General features: G+C 38.9%; 1 protein-coding gene across 8 annotated transcripts in view; it reads right to left on the bottom strand.

Moving 5' to 3' along the window:
* Nucleotides 1-25,207, bottom strand: part of LOC135089526 (mitochondrial ribonuclease P protein 1 homolog) — a 159,666-nt gene that overhangs the window by 52,246 nt on the left and 82,213 nt on the right. For all 8 annotated transcript variants that reach the window (XR_010261524.1, XR_010261523.1, XR_010261522.1 and 5 more), the window contains one exon: nucleotides 15,891-16,007. Coding sequence is in view for 4 of the 8 variants with exons in the window: in XM_063985166.1 (XP_063841236.1) it covers nucleotides 15,891-16,007 (117 nt within the window). In the remaining 4 variants the exon portion in view is untranslated. The remainder of the gene's footprint in view (nucleotides 1-15,890; nucleotides 16,008-25,207) is intronic.

Below are 25,207 nucleotides of genomic sequence, written 5' to 3'. Positions count from 1 at the left end.
TACGTCCCAAACTGGAATACGCAGCAGTGGTATGGTCTCCACACAAAAAGAAAGATATAAGGAAATTGGAAAGAATACAAAGAACAGCTATGAAAATGATACCTGAATTGGAAGACCTAAGTTACGAGGAAAGACTGGAAGAAATTGGATTACCAACACTGCAAGAAAGAAGGGAAAGAGGAGACCTGATAACAATGTTCAAATTAGTAAATGGCATGGAGAAGATAGACAGAGATGACCTAGTTGTAAAAGTGGAGGAAGGAGATAGACGTACAAGGGGACATATGAAGAAATTAAAGAAGAGTCATTGTTTGGGAGATATTAAGAAATACAGCTTTCCGCATCGAACGGTTGAAATATGGAATAACTTAAAAGAAGAGGTAGTTGCAGCAAAGAGTGTGCACATGTTTAAAGAGAAATTGGACAAATTCAGGTATGGAGACAGGACTAATTGAGCTTTGGCTCGGACCCTGTATTATACAACTAGGTAAATACAACTAGGTAAATACACACACACACACACACACAGAGGAGGAAATGAGACTGCATGGGGAGAAAGATTTCTGAAGCTGACTATGGAAAACACAATGATGCAATGGGCGACTGAAAATACAAGATATACAGGAGATGATGAACCAACAAGACTTGACCTAATATTAACAAAAGGAATCAACTTAACTAAAGAATTAAGATATGTGTGCCCCATGGGAAAAAGTGACCAAGTAATGATAGAAATTGAGACTGATAATGATGTCAGTGAAGAGGATGAATCATACAAAGAAAACGGGAGAAACTATGGGAAAGCAAATATAGATGATCTTAAGAAACTTTAGGAAGAAATGCACTAGGAAAAGCTGAAAAGGGCAAATTAATAAATATGACATTTTTATGGAACTATATAAGACAGGAGTGAATAAGTAGGTCCCACTATATAAACCTAAAGGTAAAGGAAAACAGGTGAGGTTCAGTGCAAAATGTGCCAAAAAAAAAAGATAGAAATCAAATGAAATCAAAACCAAAAAATAAAGATATTATGATAGCAAGAAATTAATATTTGAAAATAAGGAGAGAGGAAGAGAAAGGATATGAAAAGATATAGTTGAAAAGTGCAAGGATGAACCAAAACTATTCTAGAAATTCATATATGGAAAAATTAAACAAAAAGAAAACGTAGAAAGATTGAAGGATGGAAATGAAACATATGAAGACCCAAAAGACAAGAGTGAATTGCAAAACAAAAAAGTTTCAGCAAATTTTTCACAGAAGAATCAGAATTTAAAGAACCACAAGATGAGAAGAACAAAAAAGAAAATGTGGGAAATTACAGTAATCAAAGAAGTTCATAAAATGATGGAGGAACTGAAAGGAAGAAAAGCAACAGGACCAGATGGAGTAGCAGGTTTCATTTTAAAAGAGTGCAGGAAACAATTAATCAAACCAGTATATGATATAATAAAGTGTTCATTATCAATTGGAAGAGTGCCCAAGGACTGGAAGAGAGCAAACATAGTGTCAATTTATAAAATGGAAAGAAAGAAGAACCACTAAACTATAGACCAGTATTGATGACAAGCATAGTATGTAAGATCTGTGAAAAAGTGATAAAGAGGCAGTGGACAAACTTTCTAGAAAAACATGATATAACAACAGAAAAACAGTATGTCTTTAGACAAAAGCAATCATATGCAACAAATTTGATGACCTTCTATTCAAGAGTGACTGATATAACACAGGGATGGATGGGTAAACTGTGTGTATTCAGATAAAAAAAAAAAGCTTTTGACAAAGTTCCCCACAATTGGTTACTATGGAAGTTAGAAAATACAGGAGGATTAAATGGAAAAATAAAAAAAAACTGGATGGGAAGTTACTTAAAGGGAAGAGAAACAAGAATGGTAGTAAAAGATGTGAAATCAAAATGGAGAAAAGTAGATAGTGGAGCACAACAAGGATCAGTGCTGGCACCAATACTTTTCCTGATCTACATAAATGATGTGCCTGAAGGAGTAAAGAGTTACATGAGTTTGTTTGCCAATGATGCAAAATTACAAAGACATATAAGAAACAACAAAGACTGAAATTCTACAAGAGGACTTGAATAAAATCTGGGACTGGAGTAAGTAATGGGAGATGAAATTTAATGTGAAAAAATGTCATGTAATGGAAATGGGAAAAAAGCGAAAAGAGACCAAAATGGATGTATAAAATGGGAAATGAAGAAATAATAAAAGTACAGGAAGAGAAAGGATAGTCAACAGTTTGAGAAACATGTAAAAAAGATCATCAGAGATACACATAAAATGCTGAGAAATAATGAACAGCATTCCACTACATGGATAAAGTTAAGGCAGGTTCACACTTGGCAATTCACTGCTGGATTGCCACCCACCACAAGCTAGTAATACAACCTCCCAGCTGGATGTATGTTCATACAGGCAGCTGGGAAGGGGCAGCTGGTTGACAGGAAATAAATATAAACAAACAACAACTCAGCAAGATGTCTTCCTCCAGTGATGCCGAAGTGATAATTGCATTTCTTTTGGTGTACTGGAAACTAAAATGGAAAAGAAAACATCTGTGGACACGTCCCTGGCTGAATAAAAGTATCTACTACACTCTCTGGCTTGAGCTGAGCATGGAAGACCCAAACACCATCATGAGACAGTGGATACACCTCAACAGGGAGCAGTACCATGGTTTCCTGCAGTTTGTGACTCCCCTTATCAAGAAGGATGATACCCACATGAGGGATGCAGTGGCCCCTGGTGAATGCCTGACACTTACATTGAGTTATCTAGCAAGAGGTACGGGAGAGAGATTGGTAATTATTAAAAACTTAGCTCCATCTGTAGCGATTGCTACTCATATATATATATATATATATATATATATATATATATATATATATATATATATATATATATATATATATATATATATATATATATATATATATCATGTCTCAGGTCCCAGAGATGATGTTGGTCCCTCACTAGCTCCAGCATTAACTTTTCTGCCTCTGGACACTACATCTTCCACAACTCTTCCCAAGGACACAATGTAAACAAAGCAGTGCATGGCTAGACAAGACCAACCTGTCAGTCTTGTTGGCACGGCTGGCAATTCCAGCTGCCAGACACCAGAAGTCTAGCAGGTGGGCCAATGTGGCTTGCGGCGGCTGACAATTCAGCAGCGAATTGCCAAGTGTGAATCCCCCTTTATGATGAGAAAGATAATTACCACTATAATTAGACCAAAGCTGGAATATGCTGAATCATTGTGGTCACCAGACCTGGAAGAATTAATATATGAAGACAGGTTAAAGGAAATGAATTTGCTAACAATCGAACAAAGAAGAGAACAGGGAGATTTAATAATGATTTATAAATTGTGGAATAGAGTGAAAAAATTGATAATGAGAAACTACTGGTATGAGAAGTATAAAATACCAGATACACATAAGACTACAGCAAAAAAAATAAGAAAAGGGAGATGCTTGAATAACATAAAGAAATATAGTTTCCCAAAGAGAAATATATAAGTTTGGAACAAGCTAAGTGAAAATGTAGTATTGGCAACGAGTGTGCACAAGTTAAAGGAAAACCTGGACAAGTGTAGATATGGAGATGGGACCAGATGACCATAGCTCAGGCCCTGTAAACTACAACTAGGTAAATACAACTAGGTAATGCACATGTGTATACACACACACACACACACTCACACACACACACACACACACACACACACACACACACAGTAAAGACTTAAAAGTAAAAAAAAGTTGAGTGTGACATATCAAACAAAGTTGAATTAGTAGCTATTGAGGTATTAACAAAAGGAGGAAAAATAATGATAGCACCAATATATATGCCTCCAAGGACAAGAGTTTAGGAGATGGAAGAGTACAATGAGTTAGAAGACCTAACTGAGGAAACCATAAAAATTATGCTTCAAAATATAGAAGACAAATCCAAAAGAATAATATTAACTAGAGATTTTAACAGTGATATAGACTGGAGTAAATGCAAAGTAAAAAAAAAAATCATAATACCAATGGAATGGAATGGAATGAACCAAAAAGACAGCTTAATTATAAAAAAGGAGATTAGGAAGAACTATGAAAATATTTTGATTCAATAAATTGGGGAGAAAAACTGGATATAAAATGATCAGTACTCAAAGTTTTGTGAAATTTACAATGAAGGAGTTAGAAGATACATCCCTTACAAAAAGACAAAGACAATAATGAGTGGTTGGATGGTAATTGCATTGTTGCAAGAAAGAGGAGAGATTTGTTGTGGAACAGATACAAAAGACATAAAGATTAAAGAGACTATGAGAGACACAAAAGTGCAAAGAACGAATATACACCGAAGAAAAGAGAAGCAGAAATTGAATATCAAAAGGACACAATAAACAAATGTAAAGACAAACCCAAGCTATTCTATAGTTATGTTAAAAGCAACACTAAAGTGAAAGACAGAATTCAGTGGCTGACATATGAAGAAAAAAAATATTATACTGAGTAAGAAATGTGTGAGATACTGAATAAGAAATTCCAGTCAGTATTTAAAAATGAAAAAAAACATTTCTGGAAGAGCAAAAATAGAGATCCAGAAAAAGAAACATTGGATAACTTAGTAATAAGTTGTGAAGAAATAAAAGCTGAGATGGAAGCATTGGACAAAAACAAAGCTATGAGTCATAATGGCATTTCCTGCTGGGTATTGAAGGAATGTGTAAAAGAATTAAGTAAGGCACTAAACATATTAATGCAAGATTCCCTAAATCAAGGGAAGCTGCCAGAAAGCTGGAAAAAAGGAGACAGAGTACCACTATTTAAGAAAGAAAACAGACAGAACCCTCTCAACTATAGGCCAGTTTCTCTAACAAGTGTAATATGCAGTCATGGATAGAATAGTAAGGAAGAACTGGGTAGATCACATACAAGGTAGGTAACAAATTACTATCAAGCAAACAATTTAGTTTCAGAAAAGAAAATCCTGTGTATCAAACTTGTTAAGCTATTAAACCAAAATATCTAAAAAACTACAAGAAAGAGATGGATGGGTTGATAGTATTTACTTGGATAAAAAAAAAAAAAAAAAAACTTTGACAGGGTTCCTCATCAGAGGCTTATCTAGAAATTAAAAATCTATGGAGGTGTTCAAGGAAATTTATTAAAATGGATGGAAAATTTTTTAAAAGAGAGGAAAATGAGAACATTGAGGTAAATACTCTACTTAGAAGGATATAAGTAGTGGAGTTCCGCAAGGCTCTGTATTAGCATCGATTATGTTCTGATTATGTAAATGATATGCTTGAGGTAATTGCAGAAGGGAGCTATGTGAACATGTTTACTGATGATGCAAAATTCAAAGAACTGTAAAAAATTAAGACTGCTGTAGAGACTTGCAAGATGATGTTAATAAGTTCAATGAACAAGTGATAAATGGCAAAAGGAATTTAATGCATATAAATATCATGTTCCGAATTCTGGGAGAAGTGAGTCACAACCAGAATGGAAATATAAATTAGAAAATAAAAAATTAAGAGTCTGAGAAAGAGAGAGATTTAGACATGAGAATAAATAATAAGCTAACTTCATATAATCATATAAATGATAAGGTGAGAAATATGTATGTCCTGTTGCCAAATATGAGAACAGCATTTACATAAACAGATGAAGAGATGAAAAGAAATTTATAACATCATTCATAAGATCCACATTAGATATGCAGTGGTGGTATGGAACCTACACTTAAAAAAAACATATCTCCAAACTGGAGAAAGTTCAAAGGGCAGCATCAAGAATGGTGCCATCCCTTAGAGGGTTAAGCTATGAAGAAAGAAGGATAAGAGGTGAAATGATCGTGATGTATAAATGTTTGACAGAAAAAGAAAATATTGATGCAACAAATTTGATTACAAGATGAAACATTTTTTTTTTTTTTATGTAGGAAGGATACTGGCCAAGGGCAACAAAAATCTAATAAAAAAAATGCCCACTGAAATGCCAGTCCCATAAAAGGGTCAAAGCAGTGGTCAAAAATTGGTGGATAAGTGTCTTGAAACCTCCCTCTTGAAGGAATTCAAGTCATAGGAAGATGGAAATACAGAAGCAGGCAGGGAGTTCCAGAGTTTACCAGAGAAAGGGATGAATGATTGAGAATACTGGTTAACTCTTGCGTTAGAGAGGTGGACAGAATAGGGGTGAGAGAAAGAGAAAGTCTTGTGCAGCGAGGCCGCGGAAGGAGGGGAGGCATGCAGTTAGCAAGATCAGAAGAGCAGTTAGCATGAAAATAGCAGTAGAAGACAGCTAGATATGCAACATTGCGGCAGTGAGAGAGAGGCTGAAGACAGTCAGTTAGAGGAGAGGAGTTGATGAGACGAAAAGCTTTTGATTCCACCCTGTCTAGAAGAGCAGTATGAGTGGAACCCCCCCCAGACATGTGAAGCATACTCCATACATGGATGGATAAGGCCCTTGTACAGAGTTAGCAGCTGGGGGGGTGAGAAAAACTGGCGGAGACATCTCAGAACACCTAACTTCATAGAAGCTGTTTTAGCTAGAGATGAGATGTGAAGTTTCCAGTTCAGATTACAAGTAAAGGACAGACCGAGGATGTTCAGTGCAGAAGAGGGGGACAGTTGAGTGTCATTGAAGAAGAGGGGATAGTTGTCTGGAAGGTTGTGTCGAGTTGATAGATGGAGGAATTGAGTTTTTGAGGCATTGAACAATACCAAGTTTGCTCTGCCCCAATCAGTAATTTTAGAAAGATCAGAAGTCAGGCGTTCTGTGGCTTCCCTGCGTGATATGTTTACCTCCTGAAGGGTTGGACGTCTATGAAAAGACGTGGAAAAGTGCAGGGTGGTATCATCAGCGTAGGAGTGGATAGGACAAGAAGTTTGGTTTAGAAGATCATTAATGAATAATAAGAAGAGAGTGGGTGACAGGACAGAACCCTGAGGAACACCACTGTTAATAGATTTAGGAGAAGAACAGTGACCGTCTACCACAGCAGCAATAGAACGGTCAGAAAGGAAACTTGAGATGAAGTTACACAGAGAAGGATAGAAACCGTAGGAGGGTAGTTTGGAAATCAAAGCTTTGTGCCAGACTCTATCAAAGGCTTTTGATATGTCCAAGGCAACAACAAAAGTTTCACCAAAATCTCTAAAAGAGGATGACCAAGACTCAGTAAGGAAAGCCAGAAGATCACCAGTAGAGCAGCCTTGACGGAACCCATACTGGCGATCAGATAGAAGGTTGTGAAGTGATAGATGTTTAAGAAACTTCCTGTTGAGGATAGATTCAAAAACTTTAGATAAGCAGGAAATTAAAGCAATAGGACGGTAGTTTGAGGGATTAGAGCGGTCACCCTTTTTAGGAACAGGTTCAATGTAGGCAAACTTCCAGCAAGAAGGAAAGGTAGATGTTGACAGACAGAGCTGAAAGAGTTTGACTAGGCAAGGTGCAAGCACGGAGGCACAGTTTCGGAGAACAATAGGAGGGACCCCATCAGGTCCATAAGCCTTCCGAGGGTTTAGGCCAGCAAGGGCATGGAAAACATCATTGCGAAGAATTTTAATTAGGTGGCATGAAGTAGTCAGAGGGTGAAGGAGAGGGAGGAACAAGCCCAGAATCGTCCAAGGTAGAGTTTTTAGCAAAGGTTTGAGCAAAAAGTTCAGGTTTAGAAATAGATGTGATAGCAGTGGTGCCATCTGGTTGAAGTAGAGGAGGGAAAGAAGAAGAAGCAAAGTTATTGGAGATATTTTTGGCTAGATGCCAGAAATCACGAGGGGAGTTAGATCTTGAAAGGTTTTGACATTTTCTGTTAATGAAGGAATTTTTGGCTAGTTGGAGAACAGGCTTGGCATGGTTCCGGGCAGAAATATAAAGTGCATGAGATTCTGGTGATGGAAGGCTTAAGTACCCTTTGTGGGCCACCTCTCTATCATGTATAGCACGAGAACAAGCTGTGTTAAACCAAGGTTTAGAAGGTTTAGGACGAGAAAAAGAGTGAGGAATGTACGCCTCCATGCCAGACACTATCACCTCTGTTATGCGCTCAGCACACAAAGACGGGTCTCTGACATGGAAGCAGTAGTCATTCCAAGGAAAATCAGCAAAATATCTCCTCAGGTCCCCCCAACTAGCAGAGGCAAAACGCCAGAGGCACCTTCGCTTAGGGGGATCCTGAGGAGGGATTGGAGTGATAGGACAAGATACAGATATGAGATTGTGATCGGAGGAGCCCAACAGAGAAGAAAGGGTGACAGCATAAGCAGAAGGATTAGAGGTCAGGAAAAGGTCAAGAATGTTGGGCGTATCTCCAAGACGGTCAGGAATACGAGTAGGGTGTTGCACCAATTGCTCTAGGTCATGGAGGATAGCAAAGTTGTAGGCTAGTTCACCAGGATGGTCAGTGAAGGGAGAGGAAAGCCAAAGCTGGTGGTGAACATTGAAGTCTCCAAGAATGGAGATCTCTGCAAAAGGGAAGAGGGTCAGAATGTGCTCCACTTTGGAAGTTAAGTCAAAGAATTTTTTATAGTCAGAGGAGTTAGGAGAGAGGTATACAGCACAGATAAATTTAGTATGAGAGTGACTCTGTAGTCGTAGCCAGATGCTGGAAAACTCGGAAGATTCAAGAGCGTAGGCACGAGAGCAGGTTAAGTCATTGCGCACATAAACACAGCATCCAGCTTTGGATCGAAAATGAGGATAGAGAAAGTAGGAGGGAACAGAAAAGGGGCTACTGTCAGTTGCCTCAGACACCTGAGTTTCACTGAGGAAAAGAAGATGAGGTTTAGAAGAGGAGAGGTGGTGTTCTACAGATTGAAAATTAGATCTTAGACCGCGAATGTTGCAGAAGTTAATGAAGAAAAAGTTGAGGGGGGTGTCAAGACACTTAGGGTCGTCGACAGAAAGGCAGTCCAACCTGGGGACATTTATGGTCCCCTCCCCAGATGGGGACTCCGAGGCTGGTGTAGGAGTCGCCATGATGATTTTAAAATTTTTGGGTGAAGGATGTGTGTGTTATTAGGTGCTTGTAGTTTTGTGAGGAGGAAGAGAGTTGTCTTTAGAGGGCAGGCTGTGACTGCCCCCTTGTGTTGTGAGACACAAAGGGAAACGTTCAGTGAGGTCACAGCTGAGTTTAATGATAAGTTCACAGCACCCCCTGAACAGTGCTTTAGACCTCACTGGGAGTAATTATCGTTTTGGCAGGTGTCTACTGCCTCCTCCTTCTGAGGAGAGGCAGAGAACATAAAATGAGGTTAAGAGAACATAAAATGAAACTGAGAAAAAAGAGAGACAAAGACATACAAAAATACAGTTTTCTAAATAGAGTATATAATAGATTTATGGAATTCACTGTCAGAAGAGGTAGTGTGTGCAAACAGTACACATAAATTTAAAGAAAATATGATAATTGGTTACTAAAAAACAGGACATTACATGCATGACTCAATCCTGTAAAAAATATAAATAGGTAAACACACATACTGCAAGGGTTCTTAACTCTCTCATGCACCAGCAGGTTTCATAAGTTTTCTTTACAATATATCTTCTGTTGGCAGGTATTTGTGGCCTCTCTGTGTGCCTTGCAAAACTTTGATTTGGAAGAATTTTTCTTTCCTTCAAAACTCATAAGTAAGCACATATATCATATATCACTAGATAAAAAAAAAATCATCTTTATGATGGTCATATAAAAAAATCACTAAAAAGCTATTTCATTATTTTTTCCTTAAAAAAAAAAAAAAAAAAAAAATTCACAACCTCATGGTTCAGAACTTTTCCAATGAGCATTCTGTGTACTACACATCAACTAAACTATCTTTTTATGAGCCTTACAATGATACTTTTGTCACTGCAATATGTCAATGAGATCTCAAGAAAATAAAGGAAAACTTAAATCAGCATTCATTTTGGATTATGTGCTGACAGCCTGAGTTAAGCTGACCCTATACAATCAATATTATTGTGCAATATTGTGTATTGTACAATATTATTGACAGTGAAGGGACAGTATTGGAGAATGACACAATATACTGAAGAGATCAAAAAGAGTTTGATATTTTATTGCACAATAAAAATTAGTCAATATATTGTGCAATAATATTGATCATGTAGAGTCCACTTTACAGACTGAAACTGATAAATTATCTAATGGTCAGCCTATTCTGGGAAGCATCAGCATTGCCAACTCATTATTTTTGTGAAACTTATGCTCATCACTGTGTTACAACCACAGTTCCCAGCCCCTTCACAAAGCTGCCACACCTGAAATAGCTTCCTCCTAGTCACCTACATGACTGGATGCAGGGCTTAATATGGGTTACAAGGTCCACTTTTGACTCATGCACCCTTCTTAACAACGGTTGTAACACCAGGTCACACTAACAAGGTCGCCAGTCTGTCTTACTCATCTACAGACAAGGAAAATAACCTAATAACACTTAACTCCCACAGCTATGAAAAGATCAACAACCACATCTAGGAAGAAACAATTATAACGAGCAATAATACATATGGTTGAGGTATAAAATCCCATTGGATTTAAGTAATAAATCCTCCCACTGTCCAAAGATGTGTTATATCTCTCACAAAGCAGTGTTGTTTATTACCTCCTGGACAGCAGGCCTTGTCAGGGCCTGAGGAAGGAGTAAAGTTCCACTACACAGCTTTTCACTTAAGTATTCTGCAGCTAAGCAGCATCAGCCAACAGTGGCATTTAACACAACGAGCTCACTAACAAGGGAAATGACTACAGAAAAGTGCCAACAAACACACAGGAGGGTAATTCACCGCTCACTGTACAAGAACTCGGCTTGCACACACACACAGCCGAGGAGTAACTTCCCTGGATATGGAGACTCCTATACTATGTAAGTAGGCCGGGGCATATGGCAAGTAATGACTCACTTATTTCCTTAAAGCAACTGACCCAACTAACTGTAATCTTGCCTTAGTCTCAGCCAGATATTATTGCCCATCTCAATACATCTACTCTAAGTGCTGGATAGTGACTGACTGTGTGAAAATGTGCCAAAATGCTCCCACTTTGCTGCTATGTGGGAGGGGTTAGAGGAGGCAACAAGGAAGGGGGAGGGGTGGCAACATACATACATACATACATACATACATAAACCCACCTGCTTGCTTCTCTGTAACCTGTGTGGGTTTATATGAATAAGACATTTCACTTCTGAAAATGCTAATGATTAAACTAGGGGGACTAGATGAATACTGATTACTTTATTGTCAAGAGCAACTCTTCTACTAAATACTGGGTGAGACTTAAATTGAATGGACAAGGGGAAATAAGGAAATTTATGTGGGGAATATGAGTGATTGTACAGATAAATAATATACTAGAGCTTCAGGCTGCGTAGGCTATGTGTCAGAGACACATCCAAGTCTCATCCCTAGCCTCTCTCCCTCTTTCCTTCCATCATTATTCTTTTCTCATTCATACTTACTTCTTTCTTTGTTTTACATTGCCTTATATCACTGCACACAACAACTGATTCACCAAAAAATTGAAGCACTTACATCAGAAATTTTATTTTTAATGAATTTAACTTTCACTACCATCAGGTGTCATATCCAGAATTGCCATGCCCACTAAAATTTGAGGCTTCTACATTGAACACAACTACAATAAGCCATAAAATCTAACAATGTATTATATATCAAAAGAAGCAAAATTTAACATATGTCCTTGTTATATCAACAAACCTCAAAATAAGAATGTTCTTTTCATTAAATAACCTACGAACACTATACTCACTTCACTCCTCATCCAAACTGGCAAGTAAGAGTGGATAGTATTATTCTTCCTCAACCTGATAAAGAACATACATTGACTCAGCTGTTTTGATGCAATGGGTGGTGGTGAGGAAGACAGTGAGTAATGACAGAATGATTGTGATGCACCAGACCACAGGTGGGGACATGGGAGATGAAGAGGGAGATGGTGAGTGAGCACAGGATGAAGAATGAGGAGGGCCAGGTAGTAGTGATGATGGTGAGTGGTGAGGGGATGAATGTGATGGGCCAGGTAGTGATGAGGGAGAAGGATGAGGAGATGAAGGCAGGATGGCTGATAAAGGAATGGGGAGAACATGATTGTGATATGAAGGGCTGGGCAGTGGTGAACATGTGCATAATGGTGAAGCATATAGCAAGGAGAGGAAAGCTGATGTTGTGAGGAAAGCTGATGTGGTAAGAAAGGTTGTTGTGGAGAGAAAGGCTTGTGGAAAGGAGGGTTGTTGTGGTGAGGAAGGCTTGTGGAAAGGAAGGTTGTTATGGTGAGGAAGGTTGTTGTGGTGAGGAGTATTCTTGGGGAGAGGAAGGTTGTTTTGGTAAGGATGGTTGTTGTGGAGAGGAAGGTTGTTATGGAGAGGAGGGTTGTTGTGGCGAGGAAGGTTGTTGTGGTGAGAAAGGTTGCTGTGGTGAGGAAAGGTGGCATCACACAGGGCAAACTCCTCCCAACATGTTGGCTGTTTTTGTTGGTGATACCACGAACCCATTAAGTTTGGCATCTCACAGGGACAGGACTCTTGTTTTGATACCTGGTCATTCCATAACAACAAACCCGAATTAGTGTCTCTTCAGCCACTTTATTTTCCCTTAATCATTCCAAAATTATATGTTAATATATATGAATGCATGTTTTTTTGAATGGCTTTCAATATGATGATGGAACAACAACACTGCATATCTTTCAATCCACTTGGCAACACATACAGGCCATGCAGCACTGTCTCCACACACTGTGCCCTGCTGGCCATGGTCAGATCTGGTCAGATCACTCAGGAGTTGAGGTGGCAACAGAGAGAGCAGGTAAAGCCAACAGCCCAAGTATCAATTTGAATGGTCTGAATCCACTACAGCTGTTAATTTGTGCCAAGCTTTCACTTAGCACAGGACTCCATTATGACACATCTTGCTAACTGTGGTTGTCAAATAAGGACTATAAATAAATTAACATGAGGCAATCAAATCACAATCATACAATCACATAAGTATTTCAATTTGTGTTTTTGTTTTGTAGTTGCCAATTTGTCTCATAAAGTACAATAGTTCACTCGTATATTTGTTTATATTTATAGCTTATAATGGCAGTCATTTAACTACAAATACAACACATCCAGCAACATAACTGTTTTCTATTCTCTCCAATAACAGAAAATGAGCAACAAGACATTGTTTGCTGCTTGTTTTGCCCAATCACCAACAAAAATGACAAACATTTGGGGAGAAATTTGCCCTGTGTGATGTCACCTGAAGGTTTTTTTGGTAAGGAAAATTGTTGCAGTAAGGAAGGCTGTTTTGGTGAGGAAGACTGTTGTAGTGAGGAGTGGGGTGAGGTCAAGACTCAAGTCAGGGAGTACACACACACACACACACACACACACACACTTGCTCTCTCTCTCTCTCTCTCTCTCTCTCTCTTTACAATATCCAGTGGAGGAAACAGTGAGGAAAGCAAAAGAGATGGAAGGAAGAGAGGAAAAAGGAGAGCAAAGAGGAAGAGAAAACAGTGTTTGAAAGGGAGGGAGCTGGCAGAGACTATGTATGTATGTAATCACAACTTGAGACGAGTGATGTGCCAAACACATCAATACAAAAATTTTTCTGCCTTTTTTTCTGTTAATTCATGCCAGTTATTACCTTCTAAAGTTCACTTTGAGTGTATATATACAAACACATTTACACTCCAACATAACATTTTGAGATAATCAAGCTCTCATACATATGGTCTGCATTCTGAGAGCCCTACATCATACCTGAGAAGGAATTACATGTAATGGAGCTGAAGTGACCCAGAACGCTGCAGACACATTCTCAAATACATCAGAGGTGGCAATAGGACTCAGTATACATGTCCTCATGTTAAAGGGGTTAAATAAATTTTCTGATGCACTTGTGTGTCGGTGCTGTTTCGCATGAAGAAATTTTGATGCACATGTATGTTCAGTGTGTGAAAGGATCAATTTGACTGTTGTTGTGGTGAAGAATTGTTCCCATCATCAAAATTACTCCCTTGTTCCATTTTTATCTGAACATATTCCACGGACAGCAACAGTTACTTGTCAATATAACTCCAAATATATGTTGATGATATGTAAAATCTATACACTCGCACAAAGAGTGTTCTGTTACCACTTATTACTCTTGTTTTCTTGCTGTATTTCTATTCTAACATACTACAAAGACAACAGAGCAATAGCAAATTGTCAGTGCAACTCCCTATATATGGTGAAAATATGTTGAAATTAATTTGGCCACATGTTTAAAAAAATTGAGAAAACAAACGTTCCCTGACTCATGAACATCTGGAGGTACAAATGAAAGGCTCATGAGAAATCCTGAGTCACCTGTAGCATCAAGATCAAGAAGTATCATATTGTTTACACTGTGCCTCACCACTACATCACACTGACAGAATAAACAATCACAATGCTAGGTTGTATGGCCAGCATAAGTGCTTCCAGTGTTTTCAATACCCTGAGTTTCATGATCCTCAAGTTTAGTGCTGTGGCTTAGGAAGAAAGCAAACACAAAACTCTTGAGGTTAATGTACATCCAAAATAACAACTTACAAATGGACAACTGAAACCTAACTTGCTTGTAAGTGGGAGCCTCTGTACAAGCAGATGAAAGCATGCCAGATTAAAGAAAGTTCCACATTAAATGATGCTGGAGTATTGATAGTCAATCTGTATTTTACTTAAGCACTACAAGGTATCCTTTTTTACTTTCTTATATTCTTTATCATTTCAAATATTTGTTATAGGCTGTACACAAGAATAAGTATACATTTCTCCATTATCTTTAATTGGCACACTTGCATTTTTGTTTTTTTCCCTCTCCATATTTCACTTTTAATTTTCACTCCCAATTTCATCATTACTTCTCCACCTTCTGCAACACTCCTATCCTTTTTTTCGACATGTCATAATCGCTATCTATCATATGTCAGTCCAATTTACTCAATCCTGAATACAGTGTTCCCCCACATATTTGTGATTCGGTATTCGAGGTTTTGCATATTCGCGGATTTTTTTCTGACCTAGCCTAACTAATGGAAAGTTTTCAGAGCTGCCAGATGTCACCACCAGGCCAGTCTTTCAGCCCAAACAGTCTGGATTATTCTTTCAGTTATCGTAAATTACAGTAACCCTCAATATAATGAACACATATGGAGAGAAGGTGGGTAGCTAAAGATGAAAATTTGATACACAGAGAGATACAGAGAGGGTGGGGGAAAGCATGCAGCCCAAAAATTCAGTAAATAGATTTGTTACATCAACGGTTTACTGTACATACTACTTTAGTCAGTCCACTTTCATTTTACAGAGTACAGTATTTTTTATTAAAATATTATGCACTATAAGTATAATGATTGTTTTTATTGTTAAAGTGAATTTTAAATGTGCCTAATAAGTATGAGATGTATATTTTATGGTTTAAACTATAAACATAGCTATTTTTGAGCATATTTGTGGATTTTTGCTATTTGTGGGAGGCTTTGGAATGTAACCGTCGCAAACAGGGAAAACACTCTATGACATGTTCTTTCTTCTCCCTTAATTCCACTTACTTTTTTTTATCTATGTAAGAACATAAGCGCATAAAAAAAAGAAAAAAAAATATGAGTAGCTGCAAGCAGCCATCAGAGACACATGTAGCTGTCCTTGTATGAAATATATCTTTCTACCTCATCTATAAATTTGTCTTATCTTCTTTTAGAAGCTCCCTAATGACTCAGCACTAACAACCTGATTCATCTAGCACCTTATTCGAGAAGCAATTCCTTCAGGTCTCTTTTTTAAAGCTAACATTTTCCCTTGAAGCAAAGGACACACATTACCTTGTGCAGGGGTGGGATGTAGCGCTCAAGACGAGCCATTGTGTCCAGAGTTGGTGGTGCATTGTGAATTTCTAGGCTGTAAGGATCCTCGTGCTTGCGATTTGCACTTATCATCATCTGCAGGAAAACAAAATAAAAAAATAAATAAATACATAAATAAAAAAAAAAAATCACTACAATAAACCCTCAATAAATTTAATTTCTGGTAAACTGATCCCTTTGTGCCAATCAAACTTCCCTCAGTAAACTGACCATATGTTTGGTTTATTCGACAAGTTTGAAAGTTGACCAAACATGCCAGTGACGCTGTGCATATCCCTTGGGTAAGCTGACTACTGGCGCAGGCCTAGGCTGGGCTGACTGAACACAGCTCAGTGTGTGGCTGGTTATCACAGAGTGTGGTACCTCGCTAATGTGCTCTCTCTCACTCACAGTGACACATACATCTACAATGTCTTCCCAAACTCCCACCACATCTTGTAAGACTCCATCACCGTCTCATGCTTCATGGAGAAAGGGAGAAAAGATTCTCTCTGTGCATCAGAAGTTTGAGATAATCCAGGACCATGAGAGGGACATGTCACATGCTCAACTGATGGACAAGTATGGCCTGAAGAAAACAACACCAAACAACATATTATCAAGGCCAGGAAGACAAAGGGAGATGGAAAGTGGGAAGAAAAGTAAGGAGGTGTACCAGAACAGACAGCTTCCCATGGATAACCTTGCTGAAGCTAATAAATGGTATACCCAGAAGAGAGCAGGTGTACCTGTCCATGGCATGGATATACAACATGCTGCACAGAGACTTGCTAAGCATCTTGGCCACACCAACTTGAAGTGTAGTGATGGTTGGCTGTGGCAGTTTTGACGGTGCCATGACATTGTAAACAAAGCCATCACTGGGGAGCTGCTTAGCACTGATGCCAGTATTGTGGATCCATTTGTGAACAGGTCTCACAAGTTGAGGGAAATGGAGTGTTACCAAGACTTTCAAATGTACAATGCAGATGAAACTGGGTTATATTGGAAATCTCTGCCCAGGAACACCTAGGCTTCCAGCAATATAAACAGAACTGGACCGAAGTCTGTTGTTATTGTTAAGTGCTAAGCCAAGGGTACTTAAGAATTTAATACCTGTAGCATTCTGCACCAGTGCTTCAGCATGGTTTACTCAGGATACTATGGGTGATTGGTTCCACAATATTTTTGAGCCAGCTGTCAACATCAAAAAATGTATGGCATTGGCATTGACAGGGTCAAGACTGTACTGCTAATGAACACTTCTCCAGCACATCCATCATCAGCAAAGCTCTGCAGCAAGGATGAAAAAAATGAGTTTTGTCCCTGCCACCAAACACGACTGCCCTGATTCAACCTATAGACCAGGGATTATCAAGAGTGAGAAATGAGTCTACCACAATCTCTACCTGTAGAAGTGCCTCGTCGTCATGGAGGATGGAATAGATGAAGTAGGCTATGAAAACAACATGTGGAAGAAAACATTGTACAATTTCAAGAAATATAACATCAAGGACGAGATTTATAACTGGGAATAGGCATGGAAAGCAGTGCCTTTCTCCACACTTAAGAATGCCTGGTGCAAACTTTTGAAAACCCCAAACTCCAGCTCAGCCTCATGATTTGGAGGGGTTCAAGGCACCAAGGGCAGCTGAAATGTTGGCTGCAGCTGGACAGGGTTCTATTCTCATAGAGGAGATGGAGGATTGGGTAGAAAAGGAAGCTGACTTGCCTGGTTACCATCAAACAGAAAATGAAATTGTGCAAAAGTTGACTTCACCCAACTGACTTGCGGAACAGGAAGAAGCGAAGGTGGACTGTCAATTGCAGCAGTGATTGATGCAAATGACACACTGCTGGCCCTAGCTGACAAAAGTTGGTGGACCTCTGGTTGAGAGTTATGAGATGTTCCACATAGTTCACAGCTTTTTAATGAAACAACAGCAGGCCAGAAAAGTCCAGTAGAAAATCTCCAAATACTTCAAGGCTACTCCATCACCTGATCTTCCAGCTAGAAAGAAGCAGAAGCAAGATTCAGAGACAATGTGTCAGTTGCTCCAACATCCTCAATGAGCCTACTCAGTACTTTCTCATACTCACCACAGGTTACATCAGAACTACCATAACAAATTTTCACCCCTTTGATGACAATGATAAGTAAAGAAAGTGCACAGTGTAAAGTTATGTAGGTTTAAGTGTTTAGTGTTAAGTGTAGTGTTAAGATAACATTAGTGTGTTTAATGTAGTATTAAGTGTTGAATAACTACTGTTCAGTACAGCATAGTGTAATACATTACAGTGGTGGTGGTGGTGGTGGTGAGCTCTGGTGTAGTGTGGTGGTATGTGTGTCACTTGGCTTCCTCCCCCTTCATCTCACAGCAACATTCCCAACACAGCAACACAGTATCTCTTCCTTGTTTAGTGAGTGTAACAGTCAAAAATACTTTTAATTGATCAATCTTATTATCTATATTACAATATAGCAAGTAGTATACCACTAAAGATCTACTGTAAAAAAATGTATGAAAAGAAGCCACCCATTTTCAACATACAAATTACTGAACGCGTCACCGTATAAACCGACCCTCAGTCAGTTTACAAGGTGTTTACAAGGTGCTATTTTGACCATCTTATAAATAAAATTTTCTGATAAACCATCAGGTATCTCCTCCCAATTAGTTTGGTTTATTGAGGGTTTACTGTAATACACTGGTTCATACATGTAGATTTTTTAATCTCTTCCTAATCAGATATACCCAAACTGAAAACTGTACTAATGCCAGCTACTGTTTCTGTGAAGCCATCACCTTCACCTTCTGATAAGACATTGTTAGTAAAGAGGTTTTGAATATAAGAATACCAGTTCCTACTGTCATAAATTGGTGTTTTCAATGAAACCCTAAATTGCATCAGCTAATTCAACACGTTGGGCACAAGTAATGTATTGTTTCCTTGTCATTAATAATTTTCCCCTTTGTTCCTCTTCTCCAGCTAAGAAACAAGATGGGTAATGGCTATCCCATGTGCATCTGGTTTTGCTGGTGTCACCATACAAAAAGAGAGACTAGTTGACTTATTTCAATGCTAAGTAATTCCTTCAAATGAAGAGTAGCACTTAAAAATTATTATTTTCACACAATTGCAACATCATTATAAACTCTTCAATTACAAACACAGTTTTCAAATGATGTTAGGCATTATTTTAGCAGGGATAAGGCATATACAGTAGTTAGCAGGTTCTGAAAAGCAGTAAATATTGAAATATCAATGGAAGATAGGACAAAATGCAAAACTGCAGCAGTGAGATTCAAGACAGTTAAATGAAGGGAGTTAATAACGTGAAAAACTGCAGACTCAATCCACCTATTTTGTTTAATACACTTGCATGACTTGATCATCCCCATACATGGGAGCCTCACACAATACAGTGATGAATAGGGTCCCAATGGAGAGTTAGCAGCAGGAAGGATGAGAATAATTGGCTAAAACGACACATGACACTGAAATTCATGGAAGCTGTTTTGACAAGAGATGAGGTGTGAAAGATGTGAAATTTCAAGCTGAGATTTTTGGAAAAAGGCAGCCCAACTATGTTCAATGTAGAAAAGAGGAATAGTTGAGTGTCACTAAAAAAAAAAAAAGACAGCAGTCTGAATAATATGTTGAGTGGATAGATGAAGGAATTTAGTTTTTGAGCCACTGGACAACACAAGGTCTACCCTCCCCTACTTTAGATGAGTGTAGAAAAACAAAGACTGCCTCTATTATCTCAGCAATATTACAACTGGAAGAGAAGGTTGAAATGTAAGTGCAGAGAGGATAGAGTTTTTACAAGATTTTTATTTATTTATTTATTTATTTTTTTATTTAGGTAGGAGGGGCACTGGCCAAAGAAGAAGAAGAAGAAGAAGAAGAAGAAGAAGAAGGCCCAATGAGGTGCCAGTCCCCCAAAGAGAGTTCAAACTGGTCATCAAAATTTAAAGGATAAGTATCTTGGAAACCTTCCTCTTGAGAGTTTAAATCATAGGAAGGAGGAAATACAAAAGCAGGCAGGGAGTTCCAAAGTTTACCTGAGAAAGGGATGAATGACTGAGAATACTGATTAACTCTTGCATTAGAGAGGTGGACAGAATAGGGATAAGAGAAAGAAGAAAGTCTTGCACAGCAAGGCCACAATAGGAGGAGAGGAATGCAGTTAGCAAGATCAGGAGAGCAGTTAGCATGAAAACAGCAGTAGAAGATAGCAAGAGATGCAACATTGCAGTCAGTTAGAGGAGAGGAGTTGATAGGATGAAAAGCTTTTGATTCCTTGCTTAAAAATTAAAACTTCATGCTAGACTTCATTAAAGAATTTTGATATATCTAAAGTAAGAGCAAAGGTTTCACCAAAATTACTGAGAGAATGACCAAGATTCAGTAAGGAAAATAAGAAAACTGTCAGTGGAATGTCCTTTGCAAAATCTATATCTATGACCAGAAGGAAGACATTTAGCAGAGAGATGCTTAATTATTTTCTTGCGAATATATTTAAAAGTAAAAAAAAAGTGTAAAATCAATCCAATAGGTCAGTTATTTAAGGGCTTGCGGTGATCACCCTTCTTAACCCTTTCCTTCCGGCAATCGTATATATACGATTGCAAAAATGCGTTCGTAGCGATGGCGATCATACCGGTAATCAAGAATTTTCGCGCCTCAATTTTGAGGTCCAAGCGCAGTTTCTCGAGTCAGATGGTGTGAGTGGAAGTGTCTGGCATGTTTCTACATGTAGTGTTGTCACTAGCTCTGGAAATTTAGCGGTAACTAAGCTATTTTCCTTTTCTCCGGGCGACACTTGGCAACCCCAGCGACCCGCCGGGTGGAAAGCACCATGATAAGTGTGAAGAGACATCCTGATAAGAGCCAAGGATCTCAGATCATAACTCACCATGGAGGAGGACACAACATATGTATTTAGCAGTGCTTCTGAGTTTGAAGACAGTGACAGTGAATATTTAGAAGATGAAGAAAGCGAAGACATTGGTGAGGACTCGGAAAGTGATTTACAGGATCCACCTGTTTTATCAGAACAGAGAGATGATACCTATCATTCTTTCAGGGTAATTTTTTCATTATCTTCGATTTTATAATAAAATGGTAGAAGGTAACTTGTCAGAGAGAGAGAGAGAGAGAGAGAGAGAGAGAGAGAGAGAGAGAGAGAGAGAGAGAGAGAGAGAGAGAGAGAGAGAGAGAGATAATGTTATTTGCCTGAAACTTGATATGAAAAGGGATGAAATCTCTCTCTCTCTCTCTCTCTCTCTCTCATTAGAAGTGTACAATTTCCCCTCCAAGATGAGAGAGAGAGAGAGAGAGAGAGAGAGTGTGTGCGCGCGGCGTCATCGCTCTCCGGGCCGTTTCTGGATGACGGATCACACAGCGGGAGGAGGAGGAATCCTTTATAAGGCATAAACTCAACTTTGAGAGGTCACATCGAGCTACAAAGTATATCATTGTATTCAGAATAACAAAGAGAAAATAATTATTAATATTCAAACAATTTTCTGACAATTTCTAGGTTTACCATTTTTAGCCGTCATACAAAACGGGAAAATAATTTAAGTGCTGGAAGGAAAGGGTTAAGCTTACTAGGCTGAATGTAGGCAACTTCCAGCAAGGAGGAAAGATGGATGTGGATGGACAAAGATGTGAAAGTTCGACTAGGTAAGGCACAAGCTCAGAAGCACAGTTATGAAGAAGAATAGGACAGACACCATCAGGCCAATAAGAATAAGATTATCAAGGCCAAGGAGAATACAGATAGTAATCACATAGAATTTCAGTAACAGACATAAGAGAGTACGAGGTAGGAGGTGAAGGAGAAGGAAGCCCAGAATCATGCACTGTTGAGTTGCTAGTACCAGTCAGAAAGAGAAACAAGAGAAGGCATTGGTGCCATCTAGATGAAGTAGCTGAGAGAGAGATAAAGAAGAGAAATTGTTGGAATGATTTTCAGCTTGATGCCAGAGGTCATGAGGAAAAGATGATTTAGTAAGATTTAAGGTATCTTCTATTTACCATGATCCATTTCAGATCACTGATCTGGTCATGCAACCTGTGTTGTATTTACCATCTTGATCTAGATTTACCCTGATCTGAGTGATGCAGATCATGATTTGGGTGATCTAAGTCTGGAGGTGGACTATAGAGGATGACACTTGTTGAAGCTGTTGGTAACAGCCATATTAGTGGGTGAGCAGCCTCTACTGGAAACTTATCTAAAGAAACATATCACAAGGAAAACGGTTGATAGGTCTGATGATCAAACTGAATGGTAATGAATCATTGCAGACTGCTGCTGTAGGCACAGAATGTGTTTAATAGTGGTAATAGATACAAGAAACAAGGGAAATAGAACAAATCACATCAAGTCTTGTTTTTATGGCTTCTGATAATAATCATGTGGACATTGCCACTTTTACTAATGACTAAATTATGAGGCAAAGCAAAGTACCTTTTGTCCAGGTGTAAATAATATATCTTTGAACTTGAAGTTATCATTAAACCCAGCTGTGACCTCACTGAACATTTCCTTTTGTCTCTCACAACACAGGGGGACAGTCACAGCCTGCCCTCTAAAGACAACTCTTTTCCTTCACACAAAACTACAAGCACCTAATTACACACACACCCTTCACTCAAAATTCTAAATTATCATGGTGACTCCTACACCAGCCTTGGAGTCCAAACCTTGGGAGGGGAACACAAATGTCCCCAGGTGTCTTGACACCCCCCTTAACTTTTCTTCATTTTCTTCTGCAACATTTGTGGTCTTAGATCTAATTTTCAATCAGTACAATACCATCTCTCCTCTTCTAAGCCTCATCTTCTCTTCCTCACTGAAACTCAGGTATCTGAGGCAACTGACAGTAGCCCCTTTTCTGTTCCCTCCTACTTTCTCTATCCTCATTTTCAATCCAAAGATGGATATTGTGTGCAATGACTTAACCTGCTCTTGTGCCCACGCTCTTGAATCTTCTGAGTTTTCCACCATCTGGCTACAATTACAGAATCACTCTCAAACTAAATTTATCCATGCTGTATACCTCTCACCTAACTCCTCTGACTATTAGAAATTCTTTGACTTCTTAACTTTCAAAGTGGGGCACATTCTGACTCTCTTCCCTTTTGCAGAGATCTCCATTCTTGGAGACTTCAATGTTCACTACCAGCTTTGGCTTTCCTCTCCCTTTACTGACCATCCTAGTGAACTAGCCTTCAACTTCACTATCCTCCATGACCTAGAGCAATTGGTGCAACACACTACTCATATTCCTGACTGCCTTGGAGATAGGCCCAACTTTCTTGATCTTTTCCAAACCTCTAATCCTTCTGCTTATGCTGTTACCCTCTTTTTTCTGTTGCGCTCCTCTGATCACAATCTCGTATCTGTATCTTGTTCTATTGCTCCAATCCTTTCTCAGGATCCCCCTAAGTGGAGGTGCCTCTGGCATTTTGGCTCTGCTAGATGGGGGGACCTGAGGAGATATTTTGCTGATTTTCCTTGGAATGACTACTGCTTCCATGAGAGACCCATCTCTGTGTGTTGAATGCATAACAGAGGTGATAGTGTCTGGCATGGAGGTGCACATTCCTCATTCTTTTCTTCACTGAAATCTTCCAAACCTTTGTTTAACACAGCCTGTTCTTGTGCTATACATGATAGAGAGGTGGCCCACAAAAGGTACTTAAACCTTCCATCACCAGAATCTCATGCACTTTATATTTCTGCCCGGAATCATGCCAAGTCTGTTCTCCAACTAGCCAAAAGCTCATTCATTAATAGATGAAAGTGTCAAAATCTTTCGAGATCTAACTCGCCTCATGACTTCTGGCATCTAGCAAAAACCATCTCCAAAACTTTCCTCCTTCTTTGCATCCTTTATTTCAACCAGATGGCACCACTGCTATCACATCTATCTGTAGAGCTGAATTATTTGCTCAAACCTTTGCTAAAAACTCTACCTTGGATGATTCTGGGCTTGTTCCTCCCTCTCCACCCTCTGACTATTTAATGCTACCTATTAAAATTCTTCGCAATGTTGTTTTCCATGCCCTCACTGGCCTAAACCGTTGGAAAGCTTATGGACCTGATGGTTTCCCTTATATTGTTCTCCGAAACTGTGCCTCTGTGCTTGCACAGTGCCTAGTCAAACTCTTTCAACTCTGTCTGTCAACATCTACCTTTCCTTCTTGCTGGAAGTTTGCCTACATTCAACCTGTTCCTAAAATGGATGACCATTCTAATCCCTCAAATTACCATCCTATTGCTTTAATTTCCTGCCTGTCTAAAGTTTTTGAATCTATCCTCAACAGGAAGATTCTTAAACATCTATCCCTTCATAACCTTCTATCTGATCGCCAGTATGGATTCCGTCAAGGCCACTTTACTGGTGATATTCTGGCCTTTCCTTACTGAGTCTTGGTCATCTTCTTTTAGAAATTCTGGTGAAACTTTTGCTGTTGCCTTAGACATATCAAAAACTTTTGAAAGAGTCTGGCAAAAAGCTTTGATTTTCAAACTACCCTCCTATGGCTTCTATCCTTCTCTCTGTAACTTCATCTCAAGTTTCCTTTCTGACTGTTCTATTGCTGCTGTGGTAGATAGTCACAGTTCTTTTCCTTAATCTATTGACAGTGGTGTTCCTCAGGGTTCTGTCCTGTCACCCACTCTCTTCCTATTATTCATCAATGATCTAAACCAAACTTCTTGTCCTATCAACTCCTTCGTTGATGATACCACCCTGCACTTTTCCACATCTTTTTGTAGATGTCCAACCCTTTAGGAAGTAAATAGTTCATGCAGGGAAGCCACAGAATGCCTGACTTTTGATCTCTCTAAAATTTCTGGTTGGGGCAGAGCAAGCTTGGTATTGTTCAATGCCTCAAAAACTCAATTCCACTGTCTGTCAACTCAACACAACCTTCCAGAGAACAATCCCCTCTTCTTCAATGACATTCAACTGTCATTCTATAGTGAACATCCTCAGACTATCCTTTCCTTATAATCTAAACTGGAAGCTTCACATCTCATCTTAGCTAAAACAGCTTCTACAAAGTTAGGCGTTCTTAGACGTGACTGCCAGTTTTTCTCACCCCCCATTTGTCTAACTCTGTACAAGGGTCTTACCTGTCCATGTATGGAGTATGCTTCACATGTCTAGGGGGGTTCTACTCATATCACTCTTTTAGACAGGGTGGAATCAAAAGCTTTTCGTCTCATCAACTCCTCTCCTCTGACTGTCTTCAACCTCTTTCTCAGA

Source organism: Scylla paramamosain, chromosome 33, assembly GCF_035594125.1.
Source record: "Scylla paramamosain isolate STU-SP2022 chromosome 33, ASM3559412v1, whole genome shotgun sequence".
Lineage (NCBI taxonomy): Eukaryota > Metazoa > Arthropoda > Malacostraca > Decapoda > Portunidae > Scylla > Scylla paramamosain.
The sequence above is the reverse complement of the archived record's forward strand: the minus strand, read 5'-3'. Positions and strand labels throughout refer to the sequence as shown.